This window comes from Leguminivora glycinivorella, chromosome 15 (assembly GCF_023078275.1).
Source record: "Leguminivora glycinivorella isolate SPB_JAAS2020 chromosome 15, LegGlyc_1.1, whole genome shotgun sequence".
Lineage (NCBI taxonomy): Eukaryota > Metazoa > Arthropoda > Insecta > Lepidoptera > Tortricidae > Leguminivora > Leguminivora glycinivorella.
Genome location: NC_062985.1, coordinates 20820197 through 20845347, shown reverse-complemented (window position 1 = coordinate 20845347; position 25151 = coordinate 20820197). Strand labels below are relative to the sequence as shown.

General features: G+C 39.0%; 2 protein-coding genes across 2 annotated transcripts in view; both read left to right on the top strand.

The window, feature by feature from the left end:
• LOC125233816 (clavesin-2-like) overlaps window positions 1-18413 on the top strand; it is a 45161-nt gene extending 26748 nt beyond the window's left edge. Inside the window, exons 3-6 of the mRNA XM_048139946.1 lie at window positions 1204-1298; window positions 3771-3915; window positions 9032-9123; window positions 17769-18413. Coding sequence (XP_047995903.1) covers window positions 1204-1298; window positions 3771-3915; window positions 9032-9123; window positions 17769-18158 — 722 coding nt within the window. The 3' untranslated portion in view covers window positions 18159-18413. The remainder of the gene's footprint in view (window positions 1-1203; window positions 1299-3770; window positions 3916-9031; window positions 9124-17768) is intronic.
• Window positions 18282-19291, top strand: LOC125234239. Its single transcript, XM_048140447.1, has 2 exons — window positions 18282-18352; window positions 18406-19291. The coding sequence occupies exons 1-2, from the start codon at window positions 18282-18284 to the stop codon at window positions 18662-18664; spliced, it is 330 nt and encodes a 109-aa protein (XP_047996404.1). The 3' UTR covers window positions 18665-19291.
• The last annotated feature ends 5860 nt before the right edge of the window (window positions 19292-25151 follow it).

Sequence of the window (25151 nt, the reverse complement as noted above, 5' to 3'; positions counted from 1 at the left end):
GAGTTCAGTCCTCAACTTTGGCACCTTCATTGAGTCTAAAGCACAAACTGCGGCCAGAAAGCTGGGCATCCTAAATAAGGTGAAGCGATACTTCACACCTGGACAGCTTCTAACACTCTATAAAGCTCAAGTCCGATCCTGTATGGAGTATTGCAGCCACCTGTGGGACGGCTCAGCCAAATACCAACTCGCTGCTTTGGACTCAGTGGAGCGCAGAGCCAGGAGGATGATTGGCGACAAGAAGCTAACGGCCAAGCTACAGTCTTTGGCCCATCGGCGGAAAGTCGCTAGTCTGTCGGTGTTTTACAGGTTGCACTTCGGGGAGTGTGCTCAAGAGCTACACGAGCTTATTCCACCGTCCCCATTCTACCATCGGACTCTTAGACGCACGGCAGGTCTCCATCCTTACTTGGTGGATATTCCACGAATCCGCACGAAGCGCTTTGCTTCTTCTTTTCTTATGCGCACTGCCAAGGAGTGGAATTCCTTGCCGGCGGCTATATTTCCGAGCTCATATAACCCGGCAACCTTCAAATCAAGAGTGAACAGGCATCTTCTGGGCGAGCTCACTCCATCGTAGGCCACGTCTTTGCCTTTGGCTAGTCTGTGGTCAAGAGTAAGCCCATTTATAATAATATAATAATAAAAATCTGGGACGACAAAAAAATTTTATTGAGTCATAGAATCTGGTCACAAAATTTCACGCGAATCGGTTGGGAAATGCGAGCTGTAGAGCGAGACATCCGGACATACAAAAGCAAACTGCTTGAGTTAAAACGTAGCCCTTGCTTCGCTGCGGTCAATAAATATTATAGGACGTTCTTACACGGATTAATCGACTCTTACGGTAAGCTCAAAATGGTTTGTGTTGTGGGTAGGTACCTAGGATAAACTCGCCTCATTCGGTGACACGTCTAATTCGGTGATACAAGCTTTGAAGCACTATTCCGAAAGAAAATTTTTGGTTGTTTCACCGAATTAGGCGAGTTAACCCTACTCAGACAACGATATATTTGATATACACATATAAAACATCCATTACTTAAAAACTGAGAATATCTGTGCTAATCACACAAATAAATGCCCTTACCGGGATTCAAACCCAGGACAACGGCTTAGCAGGCAGGGTCACTACGGACTAGGCCAAACCAGTCGCCTAGCAGTAGTATCCAATATATTAAATGCTGGTATTTTGTGTTGCAGAGCGCGGCGAGTGCTCCCCGCGGCGCACGGACGATGCGTTCCTGCTGCGCTTCCTGCGCGCGCGCCGGTTCGTCGTGCCGCGCGCGCACAAACAGGTACAGTGCCCACCCTGCCCAACATTTCCTGGGTCTAAAATGGTAGTTCTAAACTGAAATAGATACCATACACTAAAGAAAAAGCGATCAAGCCCACTGGTGGCGAAGCCGGGAATCGAACCCGGGTCTCCAGCTAACGCGGCTGCAGCGGCGGCGGGTTGGATTCCCGGCTTCGCCACCAGTGGGCTTGATCGCTTTTTCTTTAGTGTCTGGTATCTATTTCAGTTTATAATTGATATTATAGTGTTACTACTTAAAAAACAAATCAAAAAATATTTAATAAAATTATTTGATTTGTTCCCTACATCGATGGTAGTTCTAATCAAAATAGGTGTCTAAATTGAAGTCTTGGGAGATAAGGTAGTGATCGCCATTATAAATAGCTTGTTATAAACGGCTTTTCGGCAATAAATCACTATTTTTGAGCCAGGCAAGGTTTTATTCAGGGCAGGCAATATTTGCAGCATTTGACACTCAGTTACTCATCATCATTCACCAGCCCTTGTCCCAGTCGTTTGGGGTCGGCGCAGCATGTACTTTTCTTCCATACCTCTCTATCTGTCATCTCATCATTCACTTGATTCCGTTTCATATCATCTTTCACACATTCCATCCATCTTTTCCTTGGTTTTCCTCTCCCATTACTTCCTTCGACATTTCGTAACACCATAGTTACTCACTTCATTACATGTATATTTTAACTATGAATATTAGTCTTATATTGACCGGGATATAAGTAAACCGTGATTATTTTTTTGATTTTTGTCGACATCTCGGTATTTCGACGCAGAACCCCGTCGACGACTGTCAGACCTGCCGGCGTATTATGCTTCCAATTTTATCACTTAAGTATCCACGTGGATAAAGAATCCGTCACGCTTTGGCAAGTATGTCAGTGTGTGAGTGACAAATGTCTTATCCACGTGGATAAGTTATAAAATTAGAATCCTGATACACCGGCTGCCTGTAATAGTTATTTGTTATACAAGGGGGCAAAGTTGTATTTTAACGCCGAGTGTGGAATTGAAAAACGAGCAAGTGAAAGGATCCTATAGTTGAACCACGAGCGAAGCGAGTGGTTCGAGAATAGAATCCTGAACTTGCGAGTTTAACACACGAGAAGTAAAATACATTTGCACCCGAGTGTAACACAAAACTTTTCCCCTCACTATAGCGAGGAAACTACAACGCAAAAAATGCGTTTACCACTGCTTCCAGTAGTTCCACAGGTGGTAAATCATCTTTATCACTAGATTCACCTACTTTTTTCAATTTTAAAGCAGTTAATTTGGCTTTATTCAAGGTCAAATTACTTTACCCACTAGTGGATAAAATGCGTTTTTACCCGCTGGTATTAAAGGACAAAACACGTGTTTCCGAGCTAGTGAGGGGAAAAAATATTGAAATAACAAGGAAATTATCGCAACAGTTCGCTAAGCCACACACAACATTGTCATCATCTAGAGGTAGATAATTGATCAAGGCAGTACATTACGTATTTATATGCAACATAAGATAAACATTTTTCAAGGTTTTCTGCTAATAAAGCCGAATCAGCCGTTAATAATGTCATGGTTATATAACGTAAGAACTGACCTATTGTTTGAAAAAATTAGCACCTACTTAGATAAAGAAAAGGTTTGCTAAAGAGCTGCTTGTGGGTCAAGACGAGCGTGATTGAGTGCGCAGAAAATTTTCTAATTATTTGACTACAGACACGATTGGTTTCTTAAAGAAATTAATGCCATAAGAGTGGGTACCATTAGGCCTTGGCTTCGACTCAGAACACCTGTATGAGCTTCGATTGCTTGACATGCAGGACGCACACCCCGCCCCGCCGCACTCTAAATATGTGCGTGCACTCATACCTTAAACTTAGTGCATTTTCACAGCATTTCAAAGCCAAAAATCAAAGATGGCGACTTAAATATATGGGATATCGGTCCTACATCAGATATCGGATCGGATAATGTGATAACACACATATTTTATTTATTTATTTATTTAACCTTTATTGCACAACATAAAGTACAAATGGCAAACTTAATGCCTTAAGGCATTCTCTAACAGTCAACCATTGGACCAAACAGAAACTTACAATCGGTGCGGAAAATAAAACAGAAATTTAAATAGATATAAGTCACTATCTAAATACTATATGCATCATCAATATACATACATAAATAAGTACAATCATATACATACATAAACTAACTAAAAATATATACATACATATACATATATAGTACCCATTTAACCATTACTGTCTAACAACGTTGGTGTACCTGCGAGAAGTGTTTACGAACTTGCTCTTTCTCAAATGGGCTCGCTACCCAACATCCGACACCGGACTTCAAATACTGACTTAGACTGTTTATCTTACTGTTTCTTCCATAGTCGGGTACCTAATCATACATGTTTGAGAGTATCCCATCCCAGCTACAGCTAATATTCTAAACCGTAATGTTCCAGCTGGTGCGTTATTGTCGGTTTCTGGAACAGTACCCCGAGTTATATCGAGGCGTGGACCTGTGGGGACTCGCGCGCGTCGGCGCTGCTTATGAGGGCTGCATGCTGGACCCGCCGGGGGTCGGCCGCGTCACTATCCTGCGGTTCGGTGAGTGGTGTGGGGACGATTCAGCTCAAGGGGGTCAGATTGTATGACAAAAGATCCAGTGGTGTCATGAGAGTCCCTGCGGACAGCTGTGGGGACTCATGCGTGTCGGCGCAGATTATGAAGGCTGCATGCTGGACCCGTCAGGGGTCGTCTTCACTATTCTGCGGTTCGGTGAGTGAACTGCTGCTGTGGGCAAGGGCTTATCCAGCTTCGTACGCACACGTGGTCAATGTGTATGGCCAGGTTCCAGGGGGAGGTTACGTGGTCAATTCATATGGTCAACCTAGGCTCCAAATCCAAAATAGGTGCCAATGGTGGTCCCTGGATCTGCGCATGTCTGTGGAGGCTCGCGTGCGTGGACTTGACGAATTGATTTCTTTATTTTACGTACATACTTAATATAAACAGTGATCGAGTTAGTGAGGAAAATGGGAGACTACCAAATAAATTTCCTGATTAATCAATCACGATTGCACACCTAGGCATAGTATAACTATGTATTGAAAATAAGAAGATCATACCATCCCATACATTAAAATGCGACCGCCTAAGAACGCGCATACACTACGCCATACATAGATGGCGCCACATAAAAATGTCTTGTAGCTTTCGATTATACTTGTAGATGGCATTAAGTGTCACTTTACATACATACCTACTTAGATTAATGGCTCGAAAGTGACACTTAACGCCATCTGCAAATAATCGATGGCAACAAGACATTTTTTTTGGCGCCATCTATGTGTGGTGTAGTGTGTAGTGTATGCGCATTCTTAGGCGGTCGCATTTTAATGTATGAGATGGTTTAATCTTCTTATATTTAATCTATGGTACAACTGCACACATTGTTGTATGTATGTAAAAGTGTAAAGTGAATAATTTTGCTCACTGTACTTATAATTCAATACCGTTACTTAAGAAACTGTATTTTGACGAGCCGTAAAGAATCAAGCGTCACTTTTACTACAAGTAACATTAAAAATATTACATTCGATCGGTCGCGCTCGCATTGCGTAACATTTCTCTAACGCTCGAATATGTCAGGCTACGTACATTCAGAACTTGTACAAATATAATACCAATTCTAAACTATTAAATAGGTATTATTTTTTTCAATCCTTTGTTTTAAAGACAACAATACGTTAGTTTAGCAAGAAGACGTTAAGCAGGCAGTTACAACCAAAAAAGAATACTTCAAGAGATGGCAGACTTCGGGAGATCAGACTGACCTAGATCTATACAAGGAAGCTAAGAAAATAGCCAAACGACAAGTAGCCATTGCTAAGTCTGAATCTGACCATAATATCTACGAACAACTAGAAACTGCAGAATCTGAGGTAGACATCTATAAAATCGCTAGAACTAGATATAATTATTCAAAGGATTACAGCACAGTAAAGTACATTAAAGATAAAGATCATAAGCTATTGACAGAAGACGCCCATATCAACGCTAGATGGGTGGAATACTACCAACATTTGCTAAATGTGTCCCATCCGGTAAAGCAAAAAAATGAGAAGCCTATGCCAGTTCATGGACCTCTCCCTTTCATTACACCAAGCGAAATAAAAGCGGCAATTAGGCAAATGAAAAACAACAAGGCTGTAGGCCCCGATGAAATCCCAGCCGAAATGTGGAAGCAACTAGGAGATGTGGGAGAACTCTGGTTGTATAAGCTCTTCAACAAGTTTATTGCCGGCCAGCATATCCCTGACATATGGCGACAAAGCTATCTCGTCCCTTTTTACAAGGGAAAGGGAGATATTCGTGACTGTAACAACTACAGGGCGATCAAACTCATGTCTCATACATTTAAAATTTGGGAACGCGTACTAAAAAACCGATTTGAATGCTTAATACAATTAACTCCGAATCAATGCGGCTTCGTCGCTGGGAAAGGTACGTCGGACGCAGTCCAAACATTGCGAATCCTGCTCGAAAAGGCAAAGGCAAACAAGTCAAATCTACATAATATGTATAGTATGATCTTCATAGATTTAGAGAAGGCCTTTGATCACGTGCCTCGAAATTTAATATGGGACGCTCTAAGAGCTCAACAAGTTCCCGAGCAGTACATATCGCTGATACGAGATATGTACAGCAATGTCACCACCCAAGTAGTCAGCCCAGCTGGTACCAGTGATGGTTTCGCAATTGAGGTCGGAGTACATCAGGGATCCGCACTCAGCCCTCTGTTCAACGTTACCATGGACGATCTAACAAGAGACTGCCAAAAACCCGTACCCTGGAACATACTGTACGCGGATGATGTCGTGCTGATTTCTGACAACGTCCAGGACCTTCAATGCCAGTTTAATACCTGGACACAGTCGCTGGAAGAAAGTGGTCTCAAAATTAGCCGCAAGAAAACCGAGCACATGTCTTGTATATTCGATGGTACAACGGATGGACAGCAAATTAAGTTCCTGCTTGACGACACACCTATCCCAACCATACAACAATTTAAATATCTCGGGTCAATCATAAACAACGATGGCAAAATTGACTGCGACGTGATCCATCGTACCACGTGTGGTTGGAATAAATGGCGACAGCTCACAGGCGTAATGTGCGACAAAAGAATGCCTCTAAAAACAAAGGGCAAACTGTACAAAACGGCTATTCGCCCTGCTATTTTGTACGGAACAGAGTGCTGGGCTTCTACCAAGAAACATCTCACAAAGTTGCACACCACTGAGATGCGCATGTTACGCTGGTCAGCGGGTTTCACCAGGCTCGACAAAATCAGAAATGAGTATATCAGAGGTAGCTTCAAAATCACCCCCATAGTTGAAAAAGTCCAAGAAAAACGTTTACGCTGGTATGGACATATCCTCAGGCGTCCTGAAGACCACATGGTGCGTGTAGCCCTAAACATACCTGTGACGAAGTAAGGCCGTGGAAAGCCTACCGCCACTTGGTTAACGACGGTCCAAAAAGACTTGAAACAACAACATATAAACCCAGATATCGCCCAAAACCGCCCGGAATGGAGAAAACGGACAAGGAGAGCCGACCCCAGATGATGGGAAATGGCGCAGGCAGATAGATAGTTTTAAAGACAACAATAAACTTGAAGCGAAAAATGACTATTGTCAACAGGGCGCTGGTGTTGATGCGGTTTAGTATGGAGATAACCACAAAATTAAAATTTTGAAAAAACCCCCGACCGCGACACAGTAGACCGATTTTCATAAAACATTGCTAAGAACACTCCCGACTTACTCAGCTTTCAGACAAAAAAAAATCTAAATCGGTTCATCCGTTCGGGAGCTACGATGCCACAGACAAACACACACACAGATAGACAAACAGACAGACAGACAGACAGACCCCGTCGTTTTTGCGTCGGGGGTTAAAAATAGTTCTAAGGAAATTCCGCAACATGGCGCGTAGTAATATATTTCTTATAAAAAAAATTAAGTATGCTTAAGTACTTTCTTTATTTATGAAGGAGTTTCAGAGGCTTAAGAAAATATTGATTTTACATAAATTGTGCTGCAAGATTTGAAATGAGGAGATTGTTTTGATAAGGGATTATTAAAAAAAAAAACTTTGTCAGTTTTGTTTAATAAATCAGACTTGATACTGCAAAGAGTATAGCCATGTTCAAATCAATTTAATTTCAATTCATGCGCGGCCGCAGGCTCGAAAGCGAAGGTGATCGTCGATCACAAATCACAACGTGCGTGGCTGCGTGCGCGGGCGCCGGGCGCCGGGCGCCGCCCATGCGTAACGTAACGTAACGAACCGGTCGGCCTCTGCTCCGGCCGCCCACGTGGAGGTCATGCCTAGCGAAACACACTTTTTATACTAAATTATGTAGTCTAAGCGGAAGGGAAACAATTACTTTTAAGGGCATTTTCAAAAATTGGGACCCAAAATTAGTGAAAGTTGTTAACAAAAATTAACTCGATGTCAGTTTTGTGACGACAAATTAGACATAAAATAAAACTATGGAAACGGATTAAATCGCGTATAAGAAATTTAAAATTCATCCCGACGTTTGACGCTGTAAAGTGTTCGAAACGTCGGGATGAATTTTAAATTCATTATACGCGATTTAATCCGTTTCCATAGTTTTATTTCATGAGTAACTATCGCGGTAACCGAAGACAATATTAAGCATAAAATGTCAATAAAACTATTGCTTTTGTGTTAATTATATAAACTATAAGCAATCTACATTTAAAACATTAAAAAATTGGGTTTTTAGACGAATTTTATTCTTAATTTTCGTCACAAAACTGACATCGAGATAAATTTTGTTAACTGTCACTAATTTTAGGTCCCAATTTCTGAAAATGACCATAAATATTTATGTCGATCCGAATCTGTGAAAATAAAATCCGTCGTAGCCGAAGAACTATTTGTGGGCCATTTATTTTCAAAGTAATGCCCTCTTAAGCCGAAAAGCGCTATCTCAAACAAAAATCCATAGCTAACTTATACTTAAGTGTCTATAACTGACAGTTCCATTTTCAAAATCATTTGGTTTTAAGATAGCGCCACTCGGCTTAGCAGGGCAACAAAATGTCTGTTGTCCACCCCTCTTTTTTTGGATTTGGAATTTTTTATGTGGTTTCTACTCAGAATCACGAGCTCTTTCAATCTTAATAGGAGAAAAAAAGTTTACCAAGGTTTTTTCCCATGCCGTTTCCATTTTTTCATACATTTTGTATGCCGGTAACGGAATAGAAGGTTTGAAAAATGTATGGAAATCTTGGGACATTTTTTTTCTCCTTGGATCGAAAGACCTCGCGATTCTGAGTATGAATTGCGTAAAAAATACCCATGTTACAAAAAAAGTGGTGTGGACAACTTTGAAAAAAAAACATGGCCCCTTGTATCCTCGTAAGGCCCACCATAGTTAGTTTTCCCTTTTGAATTTGAACCTTATTCTATAAATAAATTGGTAAGATTTTCGTTTGTTTCAAAAATCTATGTAACAATGGAAATTCTACTTTATTCAGTTCATGGAAGGTTCAAATTAGATTGCAATACTATGTACATTGTAATGTACATTGGGCCTTACGAGGGTATGGTAGTTTACGCACTAGATCCGATCCGCTGCAAGTTCGTAAGATTGTCAGTGAAGAATGATTCTGTTGTCCAGGAACCTGGGACCCGGACGACTATCCGGTGGAAGAGTTGGTGCGGGTCGGCATGGCCATGATGGAAATCGGTCTGCGCTCGCCCAAGATGCAGGTAATTCAGCATCAGATACTAATAATTCACTTATTTTTTCTACTCCCGAACTGTTATTCGTCATTTACAGAGTCGTGCATAGATCTTTAAAATCCGACATAAAAGTCTATTCCCCAAAGCCAGCATCCGTCTGCTTTCCGCGCATGCGCGCAGTATCGAAAAACTGAAAACGCATTGTTTGGCTCTGTAACCACGGCAACGCATTGTTATCGATACTGCGCGCGAGCGCGGGAAGGCTACACTCTAAAAAAAATTTGGTTGCTCCTATCAATATTTTGATAGTCGTAGTCAAGCATCTTGATTCCATACGAGTCTGATAAGATCTTAGACAAATCAAATAAGGTAATTTTGATTGCTCTTACTTTTGCAACGTAACTGAATCGATTAAGATCTTGTTCAATAATTCCATGAAAAATAATTATGCTAACTAAATTACCTTAGTAAGTTCAACTAAGGATTAAATCAACCTATGTTACATAGTGTAAACTCATCTACTCTAAATGTGAATATAAGAACTGAGACGCCGTAATGCAATAACTCTTATTTATTGATAAGAATCTTAGTTAAAACGTATACATGTTAATTCATTGAAATATATTGCAAAAATAAAAATCTAGACTTCTGTCTTCATAATGTAAGCTTCAGTTGACAGCAATTCAAAAATGTGACAGCTATATCGATTCTCGATGGTCAATCTTCTTGCTGGCCACGACATTCTCCCGCCTGAAGAACAGCAGAATCCTTTCTTCCAACATCTGGTAGTGGGCACAGCTTCGAAATCGATCTAGTTAACACTCCAGTTGCTGTGCGGACGTCGTAGACTCGCGTAACATTATCTTTTCCAGGATGTTTCAGTAACACTCTACCTAGTAGCCATTTACTAGGAGGTAATCTATAGTCTTTGATTAACACTAAATCTCCGACGTTGAACTCTTGTTGTCTAATTTTCCACTTAGGTCTCTCTTGTAATCTTGTAAGAAATTCTGTTTGCCATTTTCGCCAAAATATCTGTAACATTCTTTGCATATTTTGCCATCTCGATAGGGAATTTGCTTTATGTTGAGTCAAATCTCTCTCTGGTATTGTGACTAATGGTTCTCCGACAAGAAAGTGTGCTGGTGTCAACGGCTCTAGGTCATCAGGATGATCGCTCAGCGGTGATAAGGGTCTCGAGTTAAGACAAGCTTCGATCTGGTTCAGAAGCGTTGATAATTCTTCGAAGGTAGGTGTAGTATCTCCGAGGGTTCTCTTTAGATGGAATTTCGAACTCTTCACCCCCCGCTTCCCATAATCCCCCGTGATTTGGTGATCCAGGAGGGATGAACTTCCACTTGGTACCTTCAGTGTCTAGTAAGGCTGCTAGTTCAACTGGGATCGTTGATTTGCCAAGTCTCCAAGTCTCTAGTATTTCTTTGCTCGATGCAATGAAATTAGTACCGTGGTCGCTCCACATCTCTTTGACGAATCCTCTTCGTGATGTAAATCTTCGAAATGCAGCCATGAACGCTTCCATTGTCATGTTACTCACACATTCTATGTGTATAGCTTTAGTTACCATGCAGATGAAAATACATATGTATGCTTTGAACGTTTTCGTTCCTCGTCCAGGGCTCATGCGCACGTTGACTGGACCTGCGAAATCTACACCTGTAGTAAGAAATGCTCTTGATGGCTTAACTCTTATTTCAGGTAAATCGCCCATCAGTTGAGTTACAGTTTTCGCTTTTTGTTTAGCGCAAGGAAAGCAGTTTCTAACATACTTCTTGATAGTATTTCCTGCGTCAATCAGCCAGTATCTTCCTCTCAAGTATATTGTCATAAGTTGCGGGCCTCCATGCAATGTCTTCTTGTGTGCGTCATCGAGTAAAAGTGGTAGCAGTACATTGTTCTTAGACAGAATGACAGGATGTTTGCTCAGGAACTCTAAATCTGCATGTTTCAATCTTCCTCCAACTCTGAGTACTTCTTTTTCATCAAGAAAGGGTGTAAGTGACAGTATTCGACTTCTTTTCTTAAGTGGTTGACGATTTCTCAAAGCTTCGATTTCTTCTGGAAATTCAAGTTGCTGTGAAAGCTTGATACATGTAGTAAGTGCTTTTTCTCGCTCATCATGAGTTACATACTGAGGTAAGTTTTCTTTTACATCTTTGTTTTTGAACATCAGCCATCTTTGACAGTAAGCTATGACTGAAATGAGTCTTCTCAATGATGAATATCTCTTTGAAATTGTGAGTATGAATTCTTCTTTCTTCTCTAACACTGTAGTAGTAGCACATTTGATAGACTTTCTCGTTTCTTGATCTGTATCTTCTACTTCACAAGATTCTCTTTTCCATTCTCTTTGTTGTAAGAATGTTGGACCTTGAAACCATAAGGTATGTTCTTTCAATTTCTCAGGTGTGACTCCTCTCGACGCTGGATCTGCAGGATTTTCTTTAGTATTCACGTATGACCATGTAGTATTTATGTTATTGTTGATTTCAATGACTCGGTTCTTCACAAATGTTGTCCATTTCAGCGGGTCTCCGAGAATCCAAGCTAAAGTTACTTTTGAATCTGAATATGCGTATGTATTTTTGTTCTGGATCTTCATAGCTGTAGCAACATGTTTCAGCAGTTGACTCAGTAGTAGCGCTGCACTCAATTCTAGACGGGGCAAAGTAAGTTGTTTTTTCATCGGTGAGATTTTTGTCTTTGCCATGATAAGTGACACTTTGACTTCTCCATCTGGTTGTATTACTCTGCTGTAGACTACTGCTGCATAGGCTGACATTGATGCATCAGCGAAGCCATGTAGTTCTATTAACTCACTGTGGTTGGTTGTTCCAATCCATCTCTCAAGTTTAATTTGTGACAGGTGCTCTATACCATTGCAAAAGGTTTTCCACTCTGTCTTTAAGTCTTCTGGTAGTTCTGTATCCCATGATAATCCTCTTGACCAAATCTTCTGTAGAAATATCTTTCCCATGACTACAGATGGTGCTAGCCAACCCATTGGATCAAACAAGGAAGCTATGACAGTTAAGACGTTTCTCTTAGTTACTCGTTGTTCAGATAAAGTGTTAATTTTGTTAGTTACTAAGAGAGTATCTTCGTTTGAGTTCCATGTTATTCCTAAGGTTTTGATTGTCTCTTTTTTGTTGATGTCTATCTCACATTTCTTCGCTCTCTTCTCTGTTTCGACTGTATTGATGAATTTTTTGCTATTTGAAGACCATTTTTGTAGTTCAAAACCTCCTCTTCTTAGTACTTCTGTTAATTGACGTTTTGCTTCTATTGCAGTTTCTTCTGTATCTCCCCCTGACAGTACATCGTCCATGTAGAAAGAGTGGTTGATAATCTCTCGAGCTTGGGCGTATTCTTCTGTGTTTGCCTCATCAATTGCTATTTGTCTCAAGGTTTTGATAGCTAAAAATGGCGCACATGCTGTTCCAAATGTGACTGTTAGCATTCTGTATTCTCTTATGTCTTCATCAGGGCTGAATCTCCAAAGTATTCTCTGAAAGTCTGTGTCTTCTCTTCTTACAAGGATCTGGCGATACATTTTGATGACATCAGCCACAAAACAGACTTTGTGTGTTCTCCATCTCATAAGAATGTCTCGAAGATCTCCCAGAAGTGACGGACCAACTAGCAGTTCTGAGTTGAGGCTCACTCCGTTGCTTCCTTTGCATGAAGCGTCATAGACTATGCGATACTTGGTAGTTTCTCTATCTTCACGGATCACAGGGTGATGTGACAAATATACTCGTTTGTCAGTTTCTTTAACAGACTCATCTCGTTCGATCAATTCCATATGTTGAAGTGTTATGTACTCTCTCATGACCTCGTTGTAGGCTTCTCTCAATTTTTTGTTTGCTTCTAATCTTCTCTCAGTGCTCATGAATCTTCTCAGTGCAATTTCTCTCGAATTCTCAGGTAAAATAGGTTTGTCGCTTTTAAAGGGAAGTGCCACAATGTATCTTCCATCAACATCTCTAGTTACAGTTTCTTGATATATTTTCTCAGCTCTAAGTTCTTGTGGGGTGAGAGTGTCGTTTTCCTCTGACTCTAATCTCTCTGTCTCCCAAAATTTTTCTACCATCTCCTCTAAAGTTATGTTCAGATGCATGGTTTTGAATTCTCTTGTGTGGTTGTTTGTCAAATGACCTCCTGACAGTATATATCCCAAGCGTGTTTGTTGTGCTATGGGAGTACCTGGTTCTCCTTTAATCACTCCATTCATTAAGATGTCTGAGTAGATATGAACTCCAAGTAGTAAATCAATGTTGCTTGGTGTATGATAAGTTGGATCTGCCAGTGACAGGTGTTGCAGATGACTCCATTTCTGTGGATTGATCGGGACTTCTGGCATTATGTCAGTGACATCTTCAACAATGTAGGCTGTGCAGTCAGCTTTGAAGTTGTTGTCGAATCTTGAGTAAATCTCTATGTTTGTAGCGGATTTGATTGTAGTTGACATGTTACCCACTCCGGTAATTAATCCATCAACTGTTTTTCTTCGAAGTTGTAGTTTTCTAACAGTTGCTTCACTTATGAACGACTCTTGAGAACAGGGATCAATGAGTGCTCGTAGTACTTGCATACCATGGCCGGTCTTGATATTTACTAGTGCGGTAGCCATTAGTGCAGTATGACTCTGAGTGATAAGATAATTTCTCAGTTTTGGTGTTTCTGAAGTTTTAGTGGTAGACTCTTCTCTCATGGTATAGTTTGAATTGGATGCGGGTGCTTTCGACGTGGATTGTTGATTGTTCTCTCTCTCTTCAGCGGTTTGATTCTCAAAATGAAGTAAAGAATGATGTCTTCTTTGGCAATGATGACAGGATACTTTGGATTTACAGTTTTTCACATTATGTTTTGATGACAAGCAGTTGAAGCATAGTCTCTCCTTTTGGACGTGTTGAACTCTATTGTTGACATCTAAATTTGCAAATTCTTTGCATAGATAGTTCAAATGGTCTTGCTTGCAGTAGGAACATTGTACTGTAGTTGTAGCGGGGCTTGTTAGAAAGGATCTTTGTCTCACGATAGCTCTCTCTCTGTCCTTCGAATAAGTTGTCGACGGAATCATTTCTAACACTCTGAAACGTGTGTCCAAGAAGGTTGTTAACTTCTCAAGTTTCGGCAACTCTTGTACAGGTAGCGTGCTTATCTCCTCTTCCCACTGTTTGCGTGTCTCTTCGTCCAATTTGTTGAGAATAATGTGAATAACAATTGTATCCCACTCGTTTATCTTCACGTCGTTGTTTTTAAGACTGTTCAGACATTCTTGAGTAGTATCGAGAAGTTCTCTAATAGATTTGGAAGTGCCGTTGTATACTCTCTTCTGATTCATAAATCTATTCAAGATTGTATTCACTATCATGCGTTTGTTGTTGTACCTCTTGTCTAAAGTTTCCCATGCGACATCGTAGTTTTTCTCGGTTATTTGTAGATGCTTCAATAATTGTTCAGCTTCACCAGTGACACTTGATTTCAAATAATGAAGTTTTTGTACCTTGCTCAAAGATGGTTTGTTGTGAACGAGTGACGTATATAGGTCTCGAAAAGATGTCCATTCTTCATAATTTCCCGAGAATTGGGGCAGTATTACTTTGGGAAGTTTTACATCTTGCGTAGATTGCTTGTTTACATCTGACGTGTTATTCTGCGGATGCGGTTGCGGGTTCTCTCTCACAGCGGTAGATTTGTTGAACAGATCAATAGTATCTGACAATTCTCCTTTTATCATAAAATACTCTTCTTCTCCAACAGAATAAATGTCGTTGACGAAATAAACATGTTCTTTTCTTTGAGCGCTCGTTGCATATTTAACAATTTGGAAATGGTTTGTCTGGAATTTCTGCCAATACTCGTTAAGTGTGTCGATTCTTGCTTGTACGTAGCCTTTCGTAATGCGTGTTTTTCCTTGCTTTTTGAAGTTTATTCCTATCTTCCGTATTAAGTCGTAAGTAGTTTCTTGTTCCGATACGTATGTATCCATTTTGTAGGTTATGTAGTAAAATCTTGCGACGAAATATCTAGAATCTTCGGTCTTGTTCTTCGAAAACACGAAATGTTCGGAAATTCACACTTTTTCTTCCAATTATTACGAATCGCGATGTATTTTCACTACTTTATGTCCATTGTTTACACTGATGCGCGGATCGTTTTTTACGAAAATATGACGAAATTTCTTCAAATTATTGTCCTCGCGGTAGTTTACACAGTTTTTTATCGTATTTATGCACTAAAACCTCGAATTATTGTTCATTTACTTGTATTACACGTATTTTTCTCACTATAGTTCGTATTTTGTTTTCTCACTTTTGTTCATTTGACTTTTGTTTTCTTCTCGAATGTTCGATGCGTGACGTCTATAATCTCTCTAAACTGTTCTTATTTCACTGCGATTGTTTGTTTTTCACCACTAATTCACTATATTTATCCCGGTTCGTATGGACCACTTTGTAAACTCATCTACTCTAAATGTGAATATAAGAACTGAGACGCCGTAATGCAATAACTCTTATTTATTGATAAGAATCTTAGTTAAAACGTATACATGTTAATTCATTGAAATATATTGCAAAAATAAAAATCTAGACTTCTGTCTTCATAATGTAAGCTTCAGTTGACAGCAATTCAAAAATGTGACAGCTATATCGATTCTCGATGGTCAATCTTCTTGCTGGCCACGACAGGGGGTGGTATAGCCGATTCTAACCGAAGAAATCGAGGTTTAATATGTTAAGACGATACGGTAGGGGTCAATTCTCCATACAAACGATCTCGACTATTTCCTCCCTGGTTTTTGAAGATAGAGCAATGATTTTTTCAACACAGATTGTAATTATTTTTATCTGTGTCGGACCGTTTTGATTTTTTTGATATTCTGCTTTTTAAAGATTCTAGAGCCAATCAAAAATTTCCAAAAACGGCTTTTTTCATTGTGGCGCAAAAAAAGGTGTGATACTCAATATTGGTAACAATTAACCAAAAAAGCTAAACGGTCCGAAATAGATTATTTCATTGTTATTCAGATTCCCAAATTTCGCTCCGATTGGTTAAGTTTTAAAGGAGGAAAGAGTCGAAAGCGGAACCTCGATTTTAAAGATTTTTTGAAATATCTTTTGACTGAGTTGTTCTTAATGGACAATTTTATTTTATTTTATTTTTTCGATAAATCTAGTGGATAACACTTGTATATTTAACTAAAATTCCCAAGTTGAATGGGGGGCTCCTTTCCATTTTAGCATTTTCGCTACCGTATCCTCTTAACAACCCGTTAACAACCTCACGATCGTATCAGCTCGGGTGTCAAAGGGGTAGACTTTGACTAAATGTCAAAAATGTTCGACACTTTGTTAGCGTTGCTGTGACACTTGCCACGAAATGTCACTATTTACGTTTGTTTCTTTATATCTCTCTTACTTAAGGGGAAAAATGCTATTAGGCATACCACTCGGGTATGAAGACCCGAGTGGTTATGTAGGACTCCTTGACTCAAGTTTACCCCTCTGTCTTAGTGCGTTTTCACATTATCCGATCCTGTATCGGATGTAGGACCGATATGCCATATATTTGAACCGCCATCTTTGATTTTAGCCTTAAAAATCCATCCTACATCCGATATCAGACCGGATAGTGTGAAAACGCACTAAGACGGAGGGGTTGTTTAGGGTTAAACTTGAGTCAAGGAGTCCCACATAACCACTCGGGTTCATTTTCGTACCCGAGTGGTATGCCTAATAGCATTTTACCCCTCTTAAACAAAAAAAGGAACCTTTGCAAGGCCAGTAAAGTATGAGAGATATATTATAAAAAAGAAACAAACGTAAATAGTGACATTTGTGCTGTTTTTGGAGGCCACGGGAAATGCAGGTATCTTATCGTGACCTTGCAATGGTTCTAGGCTAACAGATGATAGCTCAATCATTTGTAGCGTGTACTTAATATCTAAGAACGATCACAGAGATCATGCTTAAATACAATCTTGCTGCAACTGCAACGTCTGATCTGAAGAAATAGCCGATGGCGCAATTATTAATTAGAGTTTCATTCATTAACTCCTGTGTGCGTAGCCGAATGCACAAACGCCCACGAAACGCTCACGATAATATCTCTTTCGTAGCTATCTATCTCTATCGCTCTTGCGTATTGGCGCGACAGAGCCAGACTACATTTCTGCGTCGCAGAAATGCCATTCGGCTACGGGGCCTGATTTAATTGATGATTGATCGTGTTCGTAGATAAAAACACTTTGTTTTAAGTTTATATGAAATTGTAAAAATATGTTTTCTCAACTAGGTCTTGCATAAGGTAAGGATTTAAGGTACGATTAGTTAAGAAATATCTGTTAACTTGAAATTAAGTAGGTGCTAACAAGTTTTTTTTTTCAAGATAGGTAGATAATAAATGGAATGGAATGGAATGGAATTCATTAATTCGTCATATCATTACGAGTACAATTATAATAATATACCTACTCGTAATCTTTATTATTCTGTAATATAAATCAAGATTTTGAACATACATAAGCTGGAACCAAGAAACAGAGTACAATTACCGGACAGATACGACCTTCAGACCTTCAAGAAAAGAGCGTTTTAAAGGCTGGCAATCACATCCAAACATTTTGGTGTTTCGGGTGTCAGTGATAGCTTACCATCAGGCGACCTGTTTGCTCGTTGGCCTTCTATCGCAAAAGCGCCATCATAGCGTTTCTCATTTATCCTCATTTTCTTTTCCAGCTGGCGATCCCCTGCGTGATGAACTCCTGCCACATCATCAACTACAACTGGCTGCTCAACACCTTCTTCTTCCTCTTCAAGCGGTTCATCCCTCAGAAGGCCTGGAAGATGATCCACTTCCACGGCCACGACCTAGCTTCACTCCAGCGGTTCGTAGACCCCGCCAGCCTGCCGCCGCGTTACGGCGGGACCTGTCGACATCACGCCACCATAGGCACCTGGCTTAACAAGATCAGGAAATACAGGGATGAGGCGTTTGACCGTGAGATGAAAGAGTTCGGATGGGTGATCAAGGAATGACGCAGGTCGACACCGTTAACCTTTCTGAACGCCTTCCTTTTCAAGCGCTTTATACCTCAGAACGCCTCGAAGATGATCCACTTCCACGGGAACAACCTAGCTTCGCTCTAGCTTCGCCACGCTATGGCGGGACCTGTCGACATCACGCCACCATCGGCACCTGGCTTAACAAGATCAGGAAGTACCGGGATGAGGTGTTCGACCGTGAGATGAAGGAATTCGGATGGGTGATCATGGAATGACGAAGATCAACACCGTTAACCTTCCTGAACGCCTTCTTTCTCAAAAGCTTCATTCCTCAGAAGGAGTGGAAGACGATCCACTTCCACGGCCACGACCTAGCTTCACTCCAGCGGCTGGTAGACCCCGCCAGCCTGCCGCCACGCTATGGCGGGACCTGTCGACATCACGTCACCATCAGCACCTGGCTTAACAAGATCAGGAAGTACCGGGATGAGGCGTTCGACCGTGAGATGAAGGAATTCGGATGGGTGATCAAGGAATAATGAAGATGATCGAGACCACCATCCTGAACACTTTTTTCCTCAAGCGCTTGATTCCTCAGAAGGCCTGGAAGTTGATCCACTTACTTGGACTGTACCTTTCAATGAAATTATTGTTGTCTTACTTCTAACTTAAAACACAGCTGTGAGATTTTACATTACGTGTGGTGGTACTAATACGATCTCATGTTATTTAGTAGATACATAAGTAAGTACATTGTTGGGGATTAAAATACATATCCTGTGTCAATGTGACACTTCGCCGTTCATTGCCTGTTCAACAAAGATAATATACACCGTGTTTTTATTGAATTCCGTTAACTTCGGCACATAGGTCCATTATAGGAAACAGAATGGCATAGTTAGTTTTCTTAAATTCGTATTTTTTTCTTAAAAAAACCATACACCTGCGAGAGATGTTACTTTAATTGCTGATTGAGAGACGGGCTTCACAATTAACTCACACTAAGTGGCAAAACTATGACATGTCAATCGCATAATCGAACACACAAAGCCCGTTTCTTAACAGCAATTGATGTAACATCTATCGCAGGTGTACGGTGTTTTTCAGAAAAAAGTTACGAATTTAAAAAATCTGACTATGTATTCTGTTTCCTGTAATAGACCTAACTATATGCAGAAGCTAACGGAATTAAATAAAAACACGGTGTATATTGTCGCTGAGAATAATGTTACTTATCAACCCAAAAATAGACAGAATTTTCAGTGTCAAGTCAAGTTTCAATGTCCGTGTGGTGAAATAGGCCACTGGTAACCTGTTTCATCATCATCCGAATAACACTAGTCCATTCAACACCAACAGTACAAATACAAATGCAACGTTTGTACAAAATACTAGACTGAATAAGTATTTTTCTCAAACATGCAATGAAATATTGTCTTTACGTTCCTTAAAATAGGCTGGGAAGTATCGCTTTTTGGGCGCAACAACTCGAGAGGACTGTAAAGGGATTTCATATTATTTTTTAGGCCTAGGCCTGCAAAGTAACTTTTTTTTATAAAATATTATCCTTTAGAGCATTTTTTTTATTTCATTGTATATTTGAGAAAAGCACTATACATGCCTCGGCGTGAAAACGGATTCCCGGCCTCGTATACCTATCCGGCCTCGCTCGCACGCTCGCTCGGCCGTATATACCCACTTGGCCGGAAATCCTCATTTTCCCGGCCTCTGATGTAATGTACTATTTTTATCGAATTCGCACATAGCTCATGTAATTCATATGACCATGATAATGTAGATAACTACGTGATGGTAGATACAATTCTTTATTTACATGAACATATTTAGATAATTTTATTTTCTCCTCACTAGCTCGGAAACACGTGTTTTGTCCTTTAATAGCAGCGGGTAAAAACGCATTTTATCCACTAGTGGGTAAAGTAATTTGACCTTGAATAAAGTCAAATTAACTGCTTTAAAATTGATAAAAGTAGGTGAATCCAGTAATTAAGATGATTTACCACCTGTGGAACTACTGGAAGCAGTGATAAACGCATTTTTTTGCGTTGTAATTTCCTCGCTATAGTGAGGGGAAAAGTTTTGTGTTACACTCGGGTGCAAATGTATTTTACTTCTCGTGTGTTAAAAAACTCGCAAGTTCAGGATTCTATTCTCGAACCACTCGCTTCGCTCGTGGTTCAACTATAGATTCCTTTCACTTGCTCGTTTTTCAATTCCACACTCGGCGTTAAAATACAACTTTGCCCCCTTGTATAACAAATAACTATTGTTAAAATCATCTCGCCCTAATGTAATAAAACTAATAAAAGTTTGTAGGTGTAAATATTAAATACCTATTTAATTGTTTGAAATTACTAACTATTTACTACTACTTTTTTTTTACTACCTACATTGCAATTGAGTTAAGAAAGCACCGAACAATCTCTTAAGTGTAAAAATGTAAAGCATCGAAATTGTACAAAATAAACACGTTTTATTTGAAGTATTGTATTATTTTACTAAGGGTTAACTCATCTTCCCGTATCTTCACGCATCCAACACTTAGTGAATTTGATAAACTAAATGGTGGGCTAGGGGCAGGGGCGTTTTTACCCCTGGGCTATCCGGGTCATAGTCATAGCCCGAGCCGATTTTTCTCTAATTATATACTTTGGAGTTTGGCGTCACTTAAATAATCGGTCGGTGAAGGCCAGGGTCGTCAAATCCTCAAAATAAGCCCCTTCGAATGAGATAAAAAAACTCTTATAAATTCAAAAAAGGAAGGCGTGCATGGGACTACACGTATGTCCCTTGTCATAGAAATGGTTTTAATCTTAAATAATTAGATAAGTGATAGGTGATTGTGTACGAAAAGAACGTGGCTCACACTCATAATTTATACTTTAGCGTATGCACAATAATTTGCCTGTGTGAGCGAGACAGTGAAAGTAAGTAGCACACGCTATCGAATATGTCAGGGTCGAACTTTTGATAAGGGTACAGAAAATCGTGTCATGATTTTTGAAGAAAGAACTATGAGACATGGAAGTAAAACAAAGAATCTGTGTGAAGAACATGAGCATAGACAAACTAATTCGCATGACTGATAGAGAGACATAAAGGACGTGTTATGGCCAGCCTCCAGCACATAAAGAAGAAGAAGTACTTTTTTCAGGATATTCAGTTTGCTATATCGCACCACCTACCTTGACCACAAAATAATTTAGATATAAAAAAATTATATCTAATACATATTACAACTTATATCTAATACATATTGAGCAGTATGTGAAGTTTGGTAAAAATTTTAGATGAGGCTGTTCACCCGCGATCGACGATGCAAGGCAATTACGTACGATGACCTCGCTGCGGTCTGGCGCCTCTATTTTTGGATCACACAACTATTAGTCTGATACAAAACTGTTATTATTATATTGAGGACTGTGTAACACTAAACTTTTGAAATAAACTTCGTCTCCGTCTTGGCTAGAAGTTTATTAATTGACAGTTATCATGCGGACAGGTTGTTTTCCTTCCGGAAGGCTTCTAGGGTTGCGCCTAGAATATGAAAGTTGCAACCCTTGTTCTGACGGCGAGTAAGGTTGCCAGAGTTCGACGAGACTGCATTGTCTTAGGGCATACGCATATAACACTGCAAATGAAAACACTGCAGGCTACGGGGAGTGCTTATTTTTAGAAGGGTATGCTCGTTTGCCGTTTCACTAGTACAAAATCAACGTTCAACGTTCATAACTAAATTAATTAAATAGGTAAATTTGGCACTTGTCGATCTAGTTAAAATGACAATTGTGATCGCTAGATGCCGATCGAAACGGAACGCAGTCAGGCTCTGTCGCGCCAATACGGAAGAACGATAGAGACAGCTAGCTACGATAACGATATTATCGTAAGCGTTTGTGCATTTGGCTACTTACCCTGGAATTGTGCAAACGGGGTGTGTAATGATTGGTATAATTTTTTTTGGTATAGTAACATTTGATATAACAACATTTGGTACCTATATTTTTAAAGGATATAACCACTCATTTGACATAATTAACATTTGGTATAACCACAAAATATCTACTTTTATTTTGTATAATCATTATTTCGTATAACATGTATTTATAATAACCGTTATATGGTATAACTATCTATTGATATACGACTAGTATAATATAACTAGCAAAAGGTATAAAACATTTCATGAATTATTTTTATACATTTTTGAAGGGATCACAGTTCTAACCTAACCTAACCTACTTTTCTGACAGTACATATATGTTTAAGGGTCACAGTTCTAACCTAACCTAACCTATTTTTTCTGGTAGCAGCGCGTTGTGTGTTGTAGGGGTCACATTTCTAAGCTAATCTACTTTTCTGGTAAATGATGGATCTAATTTATTGTATTTTTTTTTATTCTAACTGTGTTTTAGAAAGAATTTGTGTTATACAATTTATTTATTATCGGAAATAATCATTATACTCAAAGTATGTTATAATAAATGTTTTTCGAAAAAATCACTATATTAAATAAGAATTATACAATTTGTTAGTATATTATTTGTTGTTATAATATGATTCAATAATTATATCAAATGATCGTTATAACGACTAAAAATATATCAAAAAAAGTTATATCGATCGATACGCACCCGTGCAAACGCGGGTAGCACGTATTTAGACGCAAACTCCTTCTTCTTCAACCTAGCGTTTTCCCGGCCTAGCGCCAGGGTCCGCTTTCCTGCACAGTCTTCTCCACTTTGCCCGGTCTTCGGCATCATTAGGTGTGAGATTGTTCCCTTGCATGTCCGCTCTCACGACATACATCTGCTTTAGATGCAAACCGAATGAAAATTAATATTTGCTCCTGCCCAGCTAACCGAAAATAAATAAATAAATATTGGGGACACCTTACACAGATCAACTTAGCCCCAAACTAAGCAACGCTTGTACTATGGGTGCTAAGCGACGATATACATACTTAAATAGATAAATACATACTTATATACATAGAAAACATCCATGACTCAGGAACAAATATCAGTGCTCATCACACAAATAAATGCCCTTACCGGGATTCGAACCCAGGACCGTGGCTTAGCAGACAGGGTCACTACCGACTGAGCCAGACCGGTCGTCAAAATGACAATAAATATTTGATGACAATTTCATGACAACCCGACGTGGATTTTGATACACTAAAATGGGGTGTGTAATGATTGGTATAACTTTTTTTCGTATAATAACATTAATAACATTTGATATAACAACATTTCGTATATATTTAAAGGATATAATCACTCATTTGACATAATTAACATTTGGTATAACCACAAAATATCTACTTTTATTTTGTATAATCATTATTTCATATAACACTTATTTATAATAATCGTTATATGGTATGACTATCTACTGATATACGACTAGTATAATAGAACTAGCAAACAGTATAAAACATTTCATGAATTAATTTTATTCTTTTTTGAAGGGATCACAGTTCTAACCTAACCTAACCTACTTTTCAGATAGCAGTACATATGTTTAAGGGTCACAGCTCTAACCTAACCTAACCTATTTTTCTGGTAGCAGCGCGTTGTGTGTAGGGGTCACAGTTCTAACCTAATCTACTTTTCTGGTAAATGAATCCATAATTTATTGTACAATTGTTTTTTATTCTAACTGTGCTTTAGAAAGAATTTGTGTTATACAATTTATTTATTATCGGAAATAAGCATTATACTCAAAGTATTTTATAATCAATGTTATTCGAAAAAATGATCATTATATTAAATAAGAATTATACAATTTGTTAGTATATTATTTGTTGTTATATGATTCAATAATTATATCAAATGATCGTTATAACGACTAAACATATATCAAAAAAAGTTATATCGATAGATACGCACCCAATAAAATGTACCTGTTTTCAACAATGCCATACAACGCCAGAAGTTTTGACGAACATTATTGAATAATAAAACATGATCTTCCACCTTTCAAACTTCATTATTCAAACAATGCTCGCACCCGCCCACTATACAGAGTGTAAAACTAATACGGGCGAATCTCTTAACAGTGGTTAAAATTTAAATAAAATATCCATACAAAATAATTCGGCTCGCTACTCGATGCAAACACACTCGCGTTAACTTGTCATTGACTATCATCGCAACCATGTTTTAGGTTTACAGTAAATTGCTGCGGAGAGTTAAAAAAATATTGGGTGAAAATTAAGACTACATAGACATAATAGTTTGCTTTTTTAAATTAGTTCATCGCCTTTTTGTTTTCTCTTTCCACCATTTGTACTGAATCTCTGTTTGGCCCTACGGTGGGCTGGTATAATGCCTTGTGGCATTAAGTTTGCCATTTGTTCATTTTTAGGGTTCCGTAGTCAACTAGGAACCCTTATAGTTTCGCCATGACTGTCTGTCCGTCCGTCCGTCCGTCCGCCCGCGGATAATCTTAGTAACCGTTAGCACTAGAAAGCTGAAATTTTGGTACCAATATGTATATCAATCACGCCAACAAAGTGCAAAAATAAAAAATGGAAAAAAAATGTTTTATTAGGGTACCCCTCCTACATGTAAAGTGGGGGCTGAAAGTTTTTTTTTAATTTCAACCCCAACGTGGGATATATTGTTGGATAGGTATTCAAAAATGAATAAAGGTTTACTAAGATCGTTTTTTGATAATATTAATATTTTCGGAAATAACCGCTCCTAAAGGAAAAAAAAGTACGTCCCCCCCCTCTAACTTTTGAACCATATGTTTAAAAAATATGAAAAAAATCACAAAAGTAGAACTTTATAAAGGCTTTCTAGGAAAATTGTTTTGAACTTCATAGGTTTCGTAGTTTTTGAGAAAAATACGAAAAAACTACGGAACCCTACACTGAACGTGGCCCGACACGCTCTTGGCCGGTTTTTTGTATATATTTTGTGCAATAAAGTTTAAATAAATAGATAAATAAGACTAACTCAAAATCACCTCTAAATTAGTTATAATATCACTATT